The sequence below is a fragment of the Eulemur rufifrons genome, chromosome 2, assembly GCF_041146395.1.
Source record: "Eulemur rufifrons isolate Redbay chromosome 2, OSU_ERuf_1, whole genome shotgun sequence".
Taxonomy (NCBI): Eukaryota; Metazoa; Chordata; class Mammalia; order Primates; family Lemuridae; genus Eulemur; species Eulemur rufifrons.
The window spans coordinates 121,330,687-121,347,047 of record NC_090984.1 but is presented as its reverse complement, the minus strand read 5'-3'; the positions used below and the strand labels follow the sequence as shown (position 1 = coordinate 121,347,047).

General features: G+C 53.5%; 1 protein-coding gene across 1 annotated transcript in view; it reads right to left on the bottom strand.

Moving 5' to 3' along the window:
* The window catches only part of CYP46A1 (cytochrome P450 family 46 subfamily A member 1), a 35,909-nt gene extending 25,354 nt beyond the window's left edge, over positions 1 to 10,555 (bottom strand). The window contains exons 1-3 of the mRNA XM_069465291.1: positions 10,437 to 10,555; positions 3,997 to 4,077; positions 3,338 to 3,419 (exon numbers count right to left, since the gene is read on the bottom strand). Coding sequence (XP_069321392.1) covers positions 3,338 to 3,419; positions 3,997 to 4,077; positions 10,437 to 10,555 — 282 coding nt within the window. The remainder of the gene's footprint in view (positions 1 to 3,337; positions 3,420 to 3,996; positions 4,078 to 10,436) is intronic.
* Positions 10,556 to 16,361: the final 5,806 nt, after the last annotated feature.

The window sequence follows — 16,361 nt, the reverse complement described above, 5'->3', positions numbered from 1 at the left end:
ACCCTAGGACAACCACTGAGAGACAGAGAAAGGGAGCTAATGAGACAACGGTGGGATACAATAGAGTGCTAGAACACGCTTAGTCCAAAGCAAGGCAGGAAAGGAGGAGACGAGAACAAACCACAGATGGGGCAAATAGAAAACAGTAATATGGTACGTTTAACCCAACCGTCTCATAATTACATTAAATGGCCTTCTAAAGGCAGAGAGTATCAGGCTATATAAAATAGCAAGACTCAACTATGTGCCATCTATAGGAAACTACCTTAAATATAAAAGCCCAGACCAAGCATAAGAAGGCTGCAATGGCCATACTAAGACAGACAAAAGGTATTTTAGGGTAAAGAATGCCACCAAGGATAAAGAGGAATATTTCTAAGGATAAAAGGGTTGATTCATCTTGAAGATGTTATCAGTCCTAAAAATGTACACACCTACCAACAGAACTTCAAAATACATAATGCAAAACGGATAGAACTGAAAGTAGACATAGACAAATCTATGACTGTGGCTGGAGAGTTCAACAGTCCTCTTCCAGTCATTGCTAGAACAAATAGACAGAAAAGTAGTTAAGGATTTGGAAGATCTGAATAACCCTATTGACCAATGGAGCCTAACTGACATTTCTACAACACTCCCATTCAACAATTACAAAATACACATTATTTTCAAGTGTTCATGAACATTCTCTGAGATCTCAGGACTATACGCTGGGCCATAAAAGAAGTTTCAATTAATTTAAAAGATTGAAATCATGATATGTATTTTCACTGACCTTACAGGATTAAATTAAAAATCAATAACAGAAAGCTACCTGTAACATCCCGTAATATTTATAAACTGAATAATAATCCATGCTTCAAAGAAAAAAATCACAAGTGAGGTTAGAAAATATTTTGAAGTGAACGAAAATGAAAGTGTAACATCAACATTTGTGGTGAATTTGTGCTAAAGCAATGTTTCGAGGGAAATGTGTAGCTTGAAATCCTTGTAGCAGAAAAGAAAAAAGTCCTACGATCAATTATCTGAACGCCTGTCCTAATAAATTAGAATGACAACAAATCAAAGCCAAAGTGAATGCAAGAGGACATAATAAATAGCAGAAATCAGTAAAATGGGAAATGGACAAACAGTGGAGAAAACCAATGAAACCAAAAGCTGGTTCTTTGGACAGATGAATAAAACTGATGAACCTCTTGCTAGACTGACCAGGAATATAACAGGAAACTCAAATTACTATTCTCAGGAATGAAAGAGGGAATGTCACCACAGATCCCACAGACATTGAAAAGACTGTAAGTAAATATTATGACAACTTTATGCCAATAATTTAAACAATTTAAGTGAAATGTGCAAATCCCTTGAAAGACGTCAATTACCAAACTCAAGAAAAGTTCTGAGAGCCACACATCAATTAGGGAAGTAGAGAAGGAAACCCTGACACCTGCTGTAACATGAACGATCCTTGAAGAAACTATGCGCAGTGCAGTAACGGCAGACGCAGAAGGGCAAATACTCTGTGATTCCCGCTATATGGTACTTAGAGTCGTCAAATTCATAGGGACAAAAAGTAGAACGCAGGTTGCCAGGGGCTGGGGGAGGGGAAATCAGGAGTTATCGTTTAATGCTGCGGTCCCCAGTGCCGGGGCCGCAGAGCTCCACCGCCCCCCGCCCCCATCCATGGAAAAATTGCCTTCCATGAAACCAGTTCCTGGTGCCAAAAAGCTTGGGGACCACTGGTTTAATGAGTGCAGAGTTTCCGTCAGGGAAGATGAAAAAGTTCTGGGGATGGACGGTGGTGATGGACGTACACAAATGTGAATGTCCTCAATGCTGCTGAACTGTACACCTAAAAATGGTTATGATGGTCAATTTTGTGTTACGTACATTTTAACACAATTTAAAGTTAAAAGACCACAAAATTAAAATAAATAAATTGAATGTATAATTTAAAAAACAAAAACTTTCCTCAAATAAAACTCCAGGTCCACGTGGCTTCACTGGCAAATTCTATCAAACATTAAAGGAAAAAAATAACACCATTCCTATACAAAGTTTTACAGAAAATAGAGGCGGAGGTAACACTTCCCAACTTATCTTATGAGGCTAAGAATAACCTAATACCAAAACCAGACAAAGGCATTACGAGAAAAGAATAAATATAGAAACAAAAGCCCTTAGCAAATTGAATCTAGCAACATATAAAAGATACTATATCATGATCAGGAATGCAGGGTTGGTTTAACACTTGAATATCAATCAATACAATTCACCATATTAATATATATCTTTAAACATCTCACTAAGCATCATGAAAATGTGCATGGTTTTTCACAACATACTTTCAAAAGTCTTAAATGGTGTCTGTGTTTGAAATTTAACTTTTTTTTAAAGTGATTTTTGACATTCTGTTAGAGACACCATGGTTATTCAACCTGTCTCGTGATCTGGACCCCAGGTAGAACTTTATCCCTCTCAGAGTCACCACAGCCACTCTCATGCAGAGCATCACGCCCACACATTTGCTGGACAACCACACATTTGCTGGACAACCACTGAGGAATTGCTATGTGCCAGGCGGGGCTAGATGGCGCACATACATCATTTCAGTTCCATTCCTACGACCACCCTGTAAGAGAGGCATCATCCCTATTTCACAAATGAGGAAACTGAGGCCCAGAATGATGAGGCAAGTTATCTAAGTTCCCACAGCCAGTTGGTCTCGGAGCCCAGATTTGAGTCCAGTTCTGCCAACTGCACAGTAGATGGTCTGATGCCCATTCTTAGTACTTTCATGGCAGACATTACACATAAGGCGACCTGCCTCAGTTTCCTCATCTCTAAAATGGGGACTAATAAGAGCCCTACTCCTGTGAGCATTAAAGGGGTTACTAATTGTGAAGTGCATAGCAAAGTGCACAGCCCATAGTAAGGACTGTTTCAGGATCTTTTGACACTTTATTTGTTAAATAAACCAATCAATAGTTAATTCTCATCAGAGCCCTGGGAGACAGGGGTATAATTCCCATCTTGCAGATGAAGGAACTGAGGCTAAGAGAGGTAAACTAAATATGTGTGCACCAGCGGGACAGAATTTCCAACACAAACGAGGACAGCAAAGTTCCCATTAACTCTCCACATTAAAAACCAATGCCTGGAAGAGCCCCCCAAATGGTGGGTGGTTACAGAGAAAGGTGCTGTTCCTTTTTGATCTTTGGGAAGCCAGCCCAAATGCACCTGGCTCTGGAACATTCTTCCAAAGTCCCTGGAACCAAGCTCATGTCCCCAACCCAGGGAAAGGGAGGAGTCTCCCCACAGAAACGATTCTGCTTCCTACCTTGACCGACTCAGGGCTCGTGACGATGACGGAGGTTTTGTGGAAGACGTTGACCCGCACAACGGGTCCATACTTCTTAGCCCTGAAACCAAGTGACCCAAAGGAAGCTGTCACCTCCCTGAGACATGAGTTTCAGCAGCCCTGCCCAGTACAGAAGCGGCCCATCCCAGAAGGTACTCAACCCTGGGCCCCAAAACCAGCACTGCACTGGGGACCCAGAGGCTGGGGGTGAGGCTCCGCCCACTGGGCCTCAGTCTCCACATCCTCAGAATAGGGTTGCAACTCCCCTCCTTTGATCGCCCCAAAAGGTTGTCTTGGGAACCAAATGATACAGTATCCTTGAAAGTGCTTTGAAAAGTGTACAGTACCACCCCAAACAGTGACCCTCATCTCATCACACCCCCCGCCCAGTTTACAGATGAGGAAACTGAGGCTCTGAGAGCTTCTGATGGCTGGTCTAAGGGCCTGCAGTTGGTGAATGGCAGAACTTGGCCTCCAAGCCCGCCCCATTTGCCTCTCCACTCAGAGGAGGATCTGCTGGGGCCGGGGGCCCTGGGCCAAGGCAGGGTGGGGCTGGGAGTCTGTGTGCTGGATTGGGTGGGGGGCCTGCCCCAGGGGGGACCTGGAGTAAGGGCAATGAATGACAAGTTAGAACCCACCAATCCAAAAACACATCTTGGAGCACGCGGCCACAAACCTCATCCTTTTTCCAAAAGTAGGGGAGATGTCCTAGAAGGAAACTAGAAGAAATAGGAAACATTAGGCTTGCCAGCAGTCACCATTAAAAAGTGCTCCCTTCCCCACAGGACACTGTGAGTCCGTGTTACTAGGCCCACTTCACAGATGGGATGACTGAGGCTCAGGGAGGGTATGGTGTTGACTCGGGGTCACCAGGCAGCAAGGATGCAGAAGGTATACAAACCAGTTCTGACCAGCTCCAAGGCACAGAGGTCAGGGGCTGGCACATGGAAAGGGCTCAAAAATAATGTGTGACGTGCCATCAGACAGTCACTGGATACTTACTCTGTGCTGGCACCATGCTAGCATCATCCCCCCCCACCCCCCCACCCCGACCTACCACATCAGCCAGTTAATCTGTCATTGACCATATTAGAGGCAGCACAGCCCAGACAGGAGAGGTGAAGTCACTTGCCCACAGCTGCACAGCTGGTACCTGGGCTCCCCAAAGCCCTGCTCCCTGGGGGAGGGTTTGGTCATGTAAATCTGCAGTGTGATCCCAGATTGTAAACAAGCCCGGTGGGGGTCATCCTGAAGCACATTCCAAGGTGCCCATGACTTCCTGTCTCCTGTATGACTTTATTCCAATCAAGGTCACTGCAGCCTACGAATGGGGGATGAAAAAACTGCACTTGGAGTTGCTGGGTCATGGAACTCACATTCTCCCAGGGAGAGACGGAGAGTCAATAAACAAACAAATAAACATGTCAGAGAGTGACGGGAGAAAAATAGAACAGAGTATGGGGGAAAGGAGTGCTCGATGGGTGTGTGGATGGCCATTTTACATAGGCAGGGCAGGAAATTCCCTGTAAGAGGGTGACCTGTGATCTGAGACCTGCAAGAAGTGAGGGATTTGGCCACGCAGGTATCTGGGGGAAGAGCATTCCAGGCAACAGCAACAGCAGGTGCAAAGGCCCTGCGGTAGGAGTGCGCTTGGACAGTGAGGCAGCCAGTGTGGCAGGTGGGTGGCCTTGAGGAAAAAGTAGTACAAGATGGGGTCACCAAGGTTGGGGACACATTACAGAGAGTCTTGTGAGCTGCTGTCTCAACTTTTGCTTTAACGTTGGTGGGGAGGAGGCACTGGAGGGTTTTGAGCAGAGCAGAGCTGGAGTCCTGCTGGGTTTGAATGGGTTGTTTTGTGCTGTGCTGAGGATGACCAGAGGGGTGGAAGCAGAGCAGGTGGTCAGGAGTGTGTACTTTGAAGGTGGAGCCTCAGGACCTGCTGTGAGTTTGGGTGTGGGGCGCGAGAGAGGGCGGCCCTGGGGCTTTTGGCCTGGGCAACTGCAAGAATGGATGGAGCTGCCACCTACTGAGATGGGGAGGACGAGAAGGAACCTGCGGCAGCAGACGCCATGGTACCCGCCTTGCAATTGCGCCAGGGTTCTCTCCGACTCTGCCCGGAAGGAGGGCAGGCCGGAAGTCCCAGGAGATGACCACGTGGTAGCAGCCCTGTCCCGATGACCCTAACTCCCTCACCTCTGGTGGGGTAGCTCTGGGGCATGCGCTGTATACAGGCCCCCAGAGTCCCCAGGGCAATTGCACCTCAGTTTTCCCCAGAAGGAACTTGTCTTACTGGGTTTTTTTTTTACCTTCTTTCTCTATCCACTCGTCCCCCAACCTGGGATCACCCCTCAGAAACTACGTACACTTCATTTCTTAGGATCAGCTTCAGGGGCGCAGGGCACACTCTGAGACAAGCGGATCAAGCAGATGACATCAGGGGCTCAGTTTTGGCCTTGTGAGGTTTGCGGGGGACTGTGGAGCAGGAGGTCAGACACTCAGGGGAGGGCTCGCAGCGGAGAGGTGGTGTTTCCAGCCCGCTGCAAGGGGATGAGTGGAGACAGAAGAGGACTAAGGACCGAGCCAAGGGACAGCCAGCCAAGGAGACTGAGCAGGGGCGGCCGGAGGAAGGAGTGGAGCCAGCAGAGAGGAGAAGCCAGGCAAGAGAGCAGCGCGAGGGGGAGGGGTCGGCTCTGCCCAGGCTGCTGAGGGGCCAGGTCAGATGAGGACCCAGGGTGACCACTGGGTCCAGCAACACCGAGGTCACTGGGGACCTTGACCAAAACAGGTTCGATGGAGAGGTAGAGACCAAAGCCCGAGGGCTGGTGGGTTCGAGAGAGAACGGGAGGGGAGGAAGTGGAGGCCCAAAGCAGGCAGTGGTGGGGGTGGGGGCTGCTGCGGGGCGGGGCGGGGGGGGGTGGGCAGCAGCTGGAGGGGAATGGGAGGGGGAAGAGAAGGGTTTTGTCAGAGCTGGGGATTCTGACAGCATATTACATAAACAGAGGCATGAAGCAGAAGAGAAGGAAAGCTGACGATGGGGGTGGGGTGCCGGGCCCGGAGCAGAGGGACGGCTGGCCTTAGCCGCCCCGGGCGAGGCAGGCGGAAGCCCAGGCGGAAGCGCGCGGGCAGGGCAGGCAGGTGGGCAGCTGCGGCAGTGGAGCCAGGAAGGAAATTCTCTCCCGCTGCTCCCTTTGCTAGGGCAAGTAGGAGGCAAAAATAAAAGCTGAGAGTGTGGATGGAGGAGGAGGTGACGGGGTGAGGAGAAGCAATAAGCCGCCGGGAGCGTGGGAGAGCAAACTGGGGAGGGAGGCGACTCTGGCCCAGGCAGGGGGGCCCCCTGCAGGTGAGTGGCCTTGAACCACCTGCAGGAAGATGGGCCACGAACATCACACACAACTGGCTGTATTTCCAGAATCATCTAGTATCCTCACTCACACTGCCCAAAGCTTACATTTTGGGGGTATGTTCTCAGTTTTGAGGCACCTGAGTCAGGACAGTCTGGACCCTACGACCCCTTCCACGCCTGTCTGACCCCAGATCCTCCACCCTAACCACTGGGGTCCACTGCCACCTGGGGAGGAAGGTGAGTGGCACCTCAAGAAGGCAGAGAGCCTGGTTAGCGGGGAGGATCCCCACTGCCAGGCAAGAGCACTTAAACCCATTCATTTTGGCTCCTGCAGGGGGCGATGGGGAGGAGACTACACAGCAGGAAGACCAGGTGTTAGAAATGCGCAGGTAAGGCTGAGGGGATGGCAGAACACTGGGACTTGTTGTCAGCACCCCAGGCAGACAGAAGCCCACCTGGCATGCCCCTGATCATAGACCGGTATGGCAGAGAAGCCAGGAAGAGAGGGCTGGCAAGGATTCCCCACCCCGCACCTCCCCAGCCATGGGGCTTCCTGTAACACTGTCATTAGCTGGCTGGGAATCCAGGGTTTCCTGTGGGCACAGTAACCGGAGCAGAGGTCACCTGGAGAGCCCACTGTGAAGCCACCCAGAGGGATGAAGGGAGCCCACACAATGGCTGAGTGGTGGGCTATCCACTAGGGGGACAGTGAGTGTGAGGGGCCATGACTGTGCCTTGTGCTGGGTGAGTGGAGTGCTCTGCCAGGCACCCAAAGTCCATGGGATGCAGCACCTAATACAGCCAGCAGTGGGACTCCACCATGGCTAAGAGCCACGCTGCTCCTTGTTGAATGCCCCCACCCAGCAACTTGGCAAATTGGAGTGGAACCAGCACTGCCCTGGAGTCAAACTTGAAAAATTGATTCCAAAATAAACAAAAACTGGAAGACAGCAACCTTTTGTTGCTGAGTTTACATCCATTCCCACATGAGCAGGAGAGTAGGGGCTGATGAGGAAGCTAAATCAGTGGCAGAGGAATAAAGAAGCTATAAATGTTTGTGTGGGATCTGAGTGTGGGGGGTCTGAGCTTTCAGCTGTTACGTGGATCGTTGCAGTAGCATGTTGTAATAAGAGCACAGAGGAGGGGCCCTCAGGGAGCAGAGGGCCTCCTGGGGCCTCCCACAGAATAAGGAGGATGAAGGGCTGCCTCCTGCAGCCAGAGGGTTCCTTCGCTGCAAGCTGGCAAAGCCCTGGAACAGCAAGGGGCAATGCCACTTCTGGAGACTCAATACACAGATCTCTTGTCAACCACGGTGTTGCCAATCACGGTTGAAAGATCCAGGCTTTTAATGCCAAAGCAGTTGATTTGTGCTAGAAGTTCCAGAACTTTCATTTAGTGCAATTTTATATTTGACCACCAACCAATTTTTAATCCAAAATCTTTTTTTATATGCATTGTTCAGTTTACCTTCTTAGAATAAAGAGCCCAACTATAATTATATTCATCCTCCTCCCACTCCTCCCTCCCCCCACACACCCATAGGTCACATGTAGACTCTGTGGTATAAGATTTGGGGAGAATTTATCCATAAAAAGGAAAGAAATACGGACACATGCTATTCTTACATGGATGAACCTTAAAAACATTATGCTAAGTGAAAAAAGCGAGACACAAAGGCCACATATTGTATGATTCAATTTATATGAAATGTCCAGAATAAGCAAATCCATGGAGACAGAAAGCGTATTAGGGGTTGCCAGGGCTGTGGAAGGTGGGGAAATGAAGAGTGATGGCTCATGGGTACAGCGTTTCTTTTCTGGGGTGACAAAAAAGTTCTGAAATTAGTGGTGATGGTTGCACAACGCTGTGAATAGACTAAAAACCACTGAATCATACACTTTAAAAGGATAAATTTTATGGTATGCAAGTTACATTTCAATTTTTTTAAAAGATGATTTAAGTTCTGCCTTCTCAAGACAGAGAGACGCAAACAGGTCACTTGAGTTTATGACAAGGCCAAGTAATGATGAGATTTATCAGAACAACACAAAACTCACTCAATTCCAAGTGTCGATGGCCGACTTGAAAACTTGAAAGGGTGATAGTGTACATAACAGAACTGGCATGAGATTTCCACCATTTAACCTTGAATCACTATTTATCGAGTGTCTACTATGCACGTACCACGTGCTGCTGCTGTGCTAGACGTCAGGGACACAGCAGTGACTGAGACAGATGTGGGGCCTATGTGAGAGACAGACACTTAACAAGAGGTTGCACAAATAATTACCCAATTAACATTATGCTGTGAAGGAGAATTACACAGTGACTTAAGGATATATAAAAAGAACATATTTGGGGGAGCAGGGGGAACCTCCCCGAGGAGTTAGCATTTAAGCCAAACCTGGAAGGCTGGGGTTAGAACCACCCAGGCAAAGTGGAAGGCAGAGCTGCTAAGCAAGGTGGGAGAGGACACTGGGAGGGCAGACAGCCAGCAGGGAGAACAGTGTCCTCCCTATGTCACCAGCCAGCCACAGAGCTCTTTCCTGAACCCACCAGAGGTTCAGGCTGCTAAAGCCAGTACATCTAGCTTGTGCTGGAGATAGGTGCCTTCCAGAAGGTTCATGTCCTGAGATTTTAAAAAGTGTGTCTAATACCATTGTTTATTCATTCGTTCAACAAATATTTATTGAGCATCTGCAACATGCCAGGCACTGGGGATACACAAGCGAACACACAGCATCCCTGCCCTCCCGGGGCTCACATTCTAAAAGGGGAGACAGACAGTCAACAGGTGAACAGACAGTCAACAGGTGGAAAGAAGGTAACTTCAGAGGTGATGGCCTCATAAGGAGTTTGGGGCTAGGTGGGCTTTACACAGGGTGGTCAGGGAAGACCTGTTTGAGATGAGCAGAGGAAGAAGCCCACCATGCCCAGGCTGGAGAAAAGGGGAACAGGAAGACCCTGGGGGAGGGAAGCTGCTGGGGGGTAGGGAGCAGAAAGACTGGGGCAGCAGAGAGGAAAACAAGAGGGAAGAGAACAGCACAGAGTGGGTTCTGAGAGCTCAGCTGGGGCCCTGCAGGCCATGCAATGGACTTGATTTAGAACTGGATTTAGTTCTAAAGTGACAGGAAGCCCTCGAAGCAGGGAAATGACACATCTAATTTAAGCTTCACAAAGCTAAGCTTCTGGGGGGGGGGTTGGTAAGTTGGGTGGGGGTGGGGGCCAAGAATGGAATGGAATCACTAAGGAGAAGACAAATGGGATGTCCCAGGATGGAAATACAAAAAAGGGAATATGATCAAAGTACAGTGTGCTCTAATCCAGGTGGACCCTGTCTGAGTTCCAAAGTTACCAGCACCCACTTTGGAGCCAGGCTGACCTGGGTTTAAATCTAGGCTTACCAAACGTGTGACCTTGGGCAGGTGACTTCGCCTCTGCGAGCCTCAGTCTCCTCGTCTGAACGATGGGGTAACAATAGCGCCTACCTGGCAGGGTTGTCGCTGCCAGCACGTTTGTGGGGCCCAGCCGAGCGCGGTGGGCGCCCAACAGCTGCTGCGGCTGTGAGTAATTTGTTACTAAGAATAGTTAGCGCCCCTCTCCCGGCCGCCGTCTCCAAGCGGCCCCGCGCAAAAGGCGAGGCCTGACCCCCGGCCTCGACGCCGGCTTAGACGCGGCCCCCCGGCCCCCAGTTCCAGCGCCCCAGCCAGGCCCCGCCCCCACCCCCCTGCTCACCTGGGCCGCGGCGGCCCGGGGATGTGCTCGTAGCGGCTGCGAGCGCGGTGCACGAAGGTGCAGCAGAGGCCGAAGGCAAGCAGGACGGCGCTGCCGAGCAGCAGTAGCCCGGGGCTCATGGCTCCGGGGCAGGCCAAGCCGGGGTCGGGGCCGGGCACCGAGGGGGCCGGGAGGCCGCGAGCCGACTCAGCTGTCAGCGCCGCGCGCCGCCTCGGCCCCAGGCCCCGCGCGACCCAGCACCGCCCCCGCCCGCTCGGCTCCGCCCCCGCCGGTTCCGACCCCGCCCAGGGCGCTCCGTCCCCGCCAACCACGTCTCCGCCTCCAGCTCCAGCTCTAAGGGGCCGCCCACGCTCCGCCCCGCCCCCTGAAGCTCCGCCCCCCTCAGCACCGCCCCGGCCCATACACTCCCCAGAGCATGTAGTCTCCACCAATCACAACTCCGCTTCTGGCTCCGCCCCTGCCTCCTTCAGGCTCAAGCTCCGCCCCAACAGAAGCTCCGCCCACAACGCGTTGTCCCTGGCAACACCGATTCCTCCGCGCACTGTCCCTGCCCAACACCGATTCCAGGCAGCGGCACGAAGTCCTGCGGAATGGCTCCGCCCTCTCTGGCGACGCCAAATAACGGCATCTCTGCGCGCGCGCGGCCCTAGGCCCCTTCCTTTCTCCCTAAAACCTTCCTGGAGACCCCATCCCAGCCTCCAAATCTACGCATTACACCGACTGTTTCCAAACCTCCCCCGGGAACCCCAGGCCCCCGAAGTTGGTGTCTCCAAGTGTCCCCGAGGCTCCTCCCCTGCCCACCTGTCCGCGCGGAGTGCCTGCGGGGCCCACGGGCGGAGACCAGGACCCCCGCGGGACGCGGAGGCCCGTGCCTGCGACTGGGGGGCGCACAGCTGGACCCGAGGCTCCTCCAGGGTCTCGACGCCTCCCACCCAGGGAACGCCCGTCCGTGGCTCTGGCCCGGTCCACAGTGGGCACCTGGTACGCAGGGCCGCCCGCGAGGGGAGGCGGCCGACATGCGCGGGTTGGCCGAAAGGTGTGTCAGAAGTAATAACCGAGGCTTTCCTCCCTGGTGTGACCCGCTGCTCCTTTCCCGTCCGGATAGGACGGAGAGGCCGACTCTGGGCCCCCGGAGTGAAGGCAGCGGACGGGAGGGCCAGGCGTGTCCGCTCCTAGTCCGGATAAAGACCCCCATGCTGAGCAGGGGCGCCCACGCGTGGGCCGGTCCTGGACAGGTCTGGCGGTTGGAACACGGAGACCTGCGGATCCCCCCTACCCCCCTGTACGGCCAGGGACAGCCCAGCCGGGAACAGGGCTGCGTGCGCTGCAGGGTGGCGGGAGGGCCAAGCTTTAAGAACTGCGCCCGGCACGGAGGAGGCAGGATTTCTGCTCCAGGGCCACTGCAGCCTCCACAGGCCGGCAGACAGGCGTCGGTCGCTGCGCGGGCACCCGGACCGACCTACGGGTGGGACTCGGGGACGTCGGCTTGCCACCGCGCCCCCACGTGGCGGCGGGAAGCAGCGGCAGGCGCGCGCCGGGGGCTTCAGGCTGGCGTAGCGGGGCGGGGACGGGGAGCTCAGACAGTCCCCCACCTCGTGCGCTGTGAAAGCTGCAGGGTTTGGGGGCAATTTGGAGGGAGGATGAGGCTGCAAGAAGGATGGTGTGGACTTCCTGCATGCTGGCAAGTGAGTTGGGGTAGTTATCTAGGAAAGGAATGTGACATGGCCATGTTTAGTTTCCAATTAGTGCAACGGCTCCCTGAGTTTACAAAACGTATCTGCTGTGCGGTGAGGACATCCTCTTGCCTCTCTTCTCTTTGGACCCGGAGCAGTGGTTCCTTCAAGGCAGGGCCAGATCCTGAACAGCTCTAGGCACAGCCTGGGGCCCCACATGGGGCGGGCATAGGGCAGCATCAGGTACAACACAAGTCTGCGTGAGTCTGTCCAACTAGGGCAGATGGGGGCGAGTTGGCATTAATAGTCCCCAGCACATCCGGCAAGACCAGTGACCTCTGGATCAACATATTTCTGCCCACAGAGCAGCCCTTGTCCCCAAGCGGGCGAGCCTACGGTCACCCCTTCTCCTGGGCACCAAGTCCACAGCTGTCCCATGAACACTGCATTTGATGCCCCCAGCTCTCCTGTGGTCAGGCAAGGAAACGCGGGCTGCCCACCCAGGCAGGCAGCACTGCCAGCCACCAGCAGAGGGCACTGCCTGGAAGGGCATTGCCAGCCACCTGGCCCTCCATGGGAAGGTCTAGACTCAGCTATGCAGTGTGGTAGCTGCTGGCCACAGGTGGCTATTGAGCACTCGCAATGTGGCAAGTCCAAATTGAGATGTGCTGTGTGTGTAAGATACACGACATATTTCATAGATTTAATAGAAAAAATGTAAAAAAAGTCATTCATATTTGCATATGGATTACCTGTTAAAATGATACTTTGAATATGTTGGGCTAATTAAAATATACTATTAAAATTAAGTTCACATTTTTTTTACTTTCTTAACATGGCTTCTAGAAAATTTTAAATCACCCATGTGGCTCATACTGTGTTTTCACTAGGTAGCACTAATGTGGACAATGACTCTCAGAGTATGGCCACTAGGCCAACAGCATTAGTATCACCCAGGAACTTGCTAGAAATGGAAATTCTCAGCTCCACCAAGACTTACTGAGTCAAAAACTCTGAGAGATAGGACCTAGCAACCTGTGTTTTAGGCAGCCCTGCAGAACTTGATTCTGCTGGAGTTTGAAAACCACCAATGTAGCTGACACCTACAGGGAGTGGTTTCCCAGGAGGACTTGATGGGGCGGGGCGTGGGGGGGGATACAGGCACAGGAGGTGGTTCTGAAGCAGCTGCCCTCACTTGGGTGGCCTGGCAGGGCAGAAGTCCAGTAGCCTGGGAAAGGAGGTCAGGCTTGGGAGGGTGGGCCTCTATTCATCACTGCCTCTAAACACCAGTTTCATAGCCCCTAGTGATCTGTCCCCTCATCTGGAAGAGAGAGACGGTGATGCTGAAGGTGCCTCATGGGGCCATTGTCAGGATCAAATGAGCCAATACACCTGAGGTGCCTGGCATGTAGTAAGTGTTCGATAAAAGCTAGTTCTTAGCAGGGGAGGCGGGGTGAGGACAGATGTCCCCACAAGGAGACTTGGGTTCTACATGTTAGTGTGGAGGGACTCTTTCTCCTCCTATTTTGAGGATTTCTTCCCATGTCATTCTGATGCTGCTCCCGCCACATGGCATGCCCCTCCCCACTCTTTCCTGGACAGTTGGCAGCTGCCAGCATGGACACCACCAGCCTGGCATTGAGCTTTCTGTTCAGGAAGCAGCCTGGAACGTGCTGAGCACATCTGCGATGTTATCTCATTTTTCATCTAATAATCCTGCTGACTACCTTTGTTTTCCAGTGAGGCTCAGAGAGGTAAGTGACTGGCCCAAGGTCACACAACCAGGACTGGAACCTGGTCTCCAGCTTCCTTGAACCTCCCAAACATTTGCAAGGTGTAAACGCAGGGGTACCTCGAGGAGCTGGAGGCTGCCCACTAGTGTGCTTGGCTTCAGCCACTGATTGGGGCTATGGGAGCTGTCATCAGGGGAGAAGGGCGGCCACCCATGGCCCTGACCCAGGTGGGACTTGCCAGAGGGACACAGGTGAACAAGGAATAAGCAAGGCTCAGTCAGGGCCTGGAGGGTTGTTACCTGGACGATCCCTGCAGCACAGGGTCCCCAGGTCCAGAACTAAGCTGTGTGACCTTGGGCGGAGGCGGCCCCTCTCTGAGCATCTGACCCAGGCTGCTACCTGGAGGCTGGATTAGAGGGGGTGAGCGTGGAGGCTGGCAGGGAAGAGGGGGAGCCTTGACCCCATCCGCAGAGGCTCTGGAGGACTCTAAGGCAGGATTGAAGTCCCTGGGGACAGAGTTGCTTGTGAATGCTCCCTCAGTGGCCAGCCATGGTGGGGAAGTAAAAGAAGCACCAGACAGGAAGCCAGCTCTAACCCTCCCTGAACTTGGTGGGGGGGGGCATTCAATGCCATCCGGGCAGCACAGCAGAAAGGCCCACAGCTGGGGCTCCAGAGCTGGACTGCTTGGGTTCAAATTCAAATTTTGGCTGTGTGACATTTGGCAAGTGACACCCTCCCTGAGACTCGGCTTCCACATCTGTCAAATGGGGAGATGGGTTGATCACAGCCCCTGACTCGTGTTGTTATATAATAGCATAAGGACTAAGTGAGTGACTGGCATATGAGACTGAGAGCAGTGCCTGGTGCGCAGTGCTCGGCAGAGGCCCCCGTCCACCCTTTTTACTACTTAAGAATGGTAGTCAGCCTCCTTCCCAGGGGTCGAGCCACCACCCAAAGGGGCCTGAGAGGTGATGAGTCAGGGAGTGGGGAGGGGAGTGCACCCTACCTGGAGGACTCACAGGCCAACGCTGGCACTGCCCAGAGGAGAGGAAGGGCCTGGGATTTCACCCCAAGCTTCTTCTGCCAACCCCCCAGCCCTCTCTGAACAGAACAGCTGCTGGAACCTGGTGAGCGGGGCCCTGGTACCACCATGGTCAGAGGGCCTCGAGGACCACCGTGCCTTCCCTGGGCTCCAGTCTCAGCCTGGCCCCATCTGGCGACCTCTCCCTGGGCTCATTTTTCCATCTGGACAGTGAGGAGTTTGGCCTGGACAGTTACCAAGGACCCTCCTAGCTCCTAACGCCATTCAGAATTTCCCTGCATACTGGGAAATGCCCACTCAACCACCACTGGGCAGCCGGAGGCTCGAGAGGAGCAGGAAGCCACTGCCTCGCAGCCAGGCTGGCACCCCACATAGGGCCCTGGCACACCCCTGGGCTAAGCCATCGTGCCAGTCTGTGGGCACAGTAGCACTGGGGCGGGGCAGTGCAGAAGCCAGGGTGAAGGGGGCTCTAGAGCTAGGCTACTAAGTTCAAGTCTGGCTTCTCCCGTCCCTGGCTGGGTGCCCTCAGCTAGGACACTTAACCTCTGTGTCCTCGGTTTCCCGCTCTGTAACAGGGGAAAAAGAGGGCTGTGCTGAGGATTGAATGAGCCAGCACATGCTTCCCAGTCTCACACGTGCCCACACAGGCCACGCTCAGTGGCAAGGCCCCACAGGGCCAGTCAAGCCACTAGGGCCTGGGTCCCTCCCCAGCCCCACTCAGCATGGAGGGATGACGAGTCTGAGAGGGTGACCTCAAGCTTTCTCCTGCCACCTATGCTACACGTGGCTCCACTGAGCAGCTGGGAGAGCCTGCTAGACTTGGGCCTGCACCATCTGCCTGCCTGGCGCACCACCTGGTGCCAGCTCGACTCCTAGAACTTGGCACAGGAATCACCACCCCCCCCCCCCATTGCATAGGTTGGGTCTGTGCGCCTCACCCGGACCACTTACACCCCCTGACATGGGCCATATCCTGTCCTCACTGCCCAGTGTCTCATCTGTTTACCATCCCTGCCTGCGCAGGGGCTGAGCCCAGCTGTCCTTAACGCCCCTCCACAGGCCTGGTGCAGAGCAGGGCTGAGGACTTCAGTGAGCAAAGGAACCTCTGCCTGGGAAGCAGGAGGGAGGCTACAGGCCCAGCCCCCAGCCCCACCCCCGCTCCCAGGCAGGCGCAGGGCAGAAAGAAGAGGCAGGAGGGTGGTTTGTGAACAGCCATGTTGTTGGCACAGCCCTGGGTGACGAAGCATCAGCAGTCGCACTGGACCCACAGTCTGGTCGGCCCGAGGTGGGAATCAGAGGGTCCCCTGGATTCCACTGAGCAGTACGGGGATGGAGATGACAGAGGTGGCCCCCATGGGCCCAACAGAGGAGCCAGGGTGGAAGCCCTACCCAGCCAGTGTGGTGGCTCTTGTCCTGGGACCAGGAGAGGGTCAGGCCTCAGGGTCGGAAGAAGCCCAGGGCACCCACAAAGGCCCGG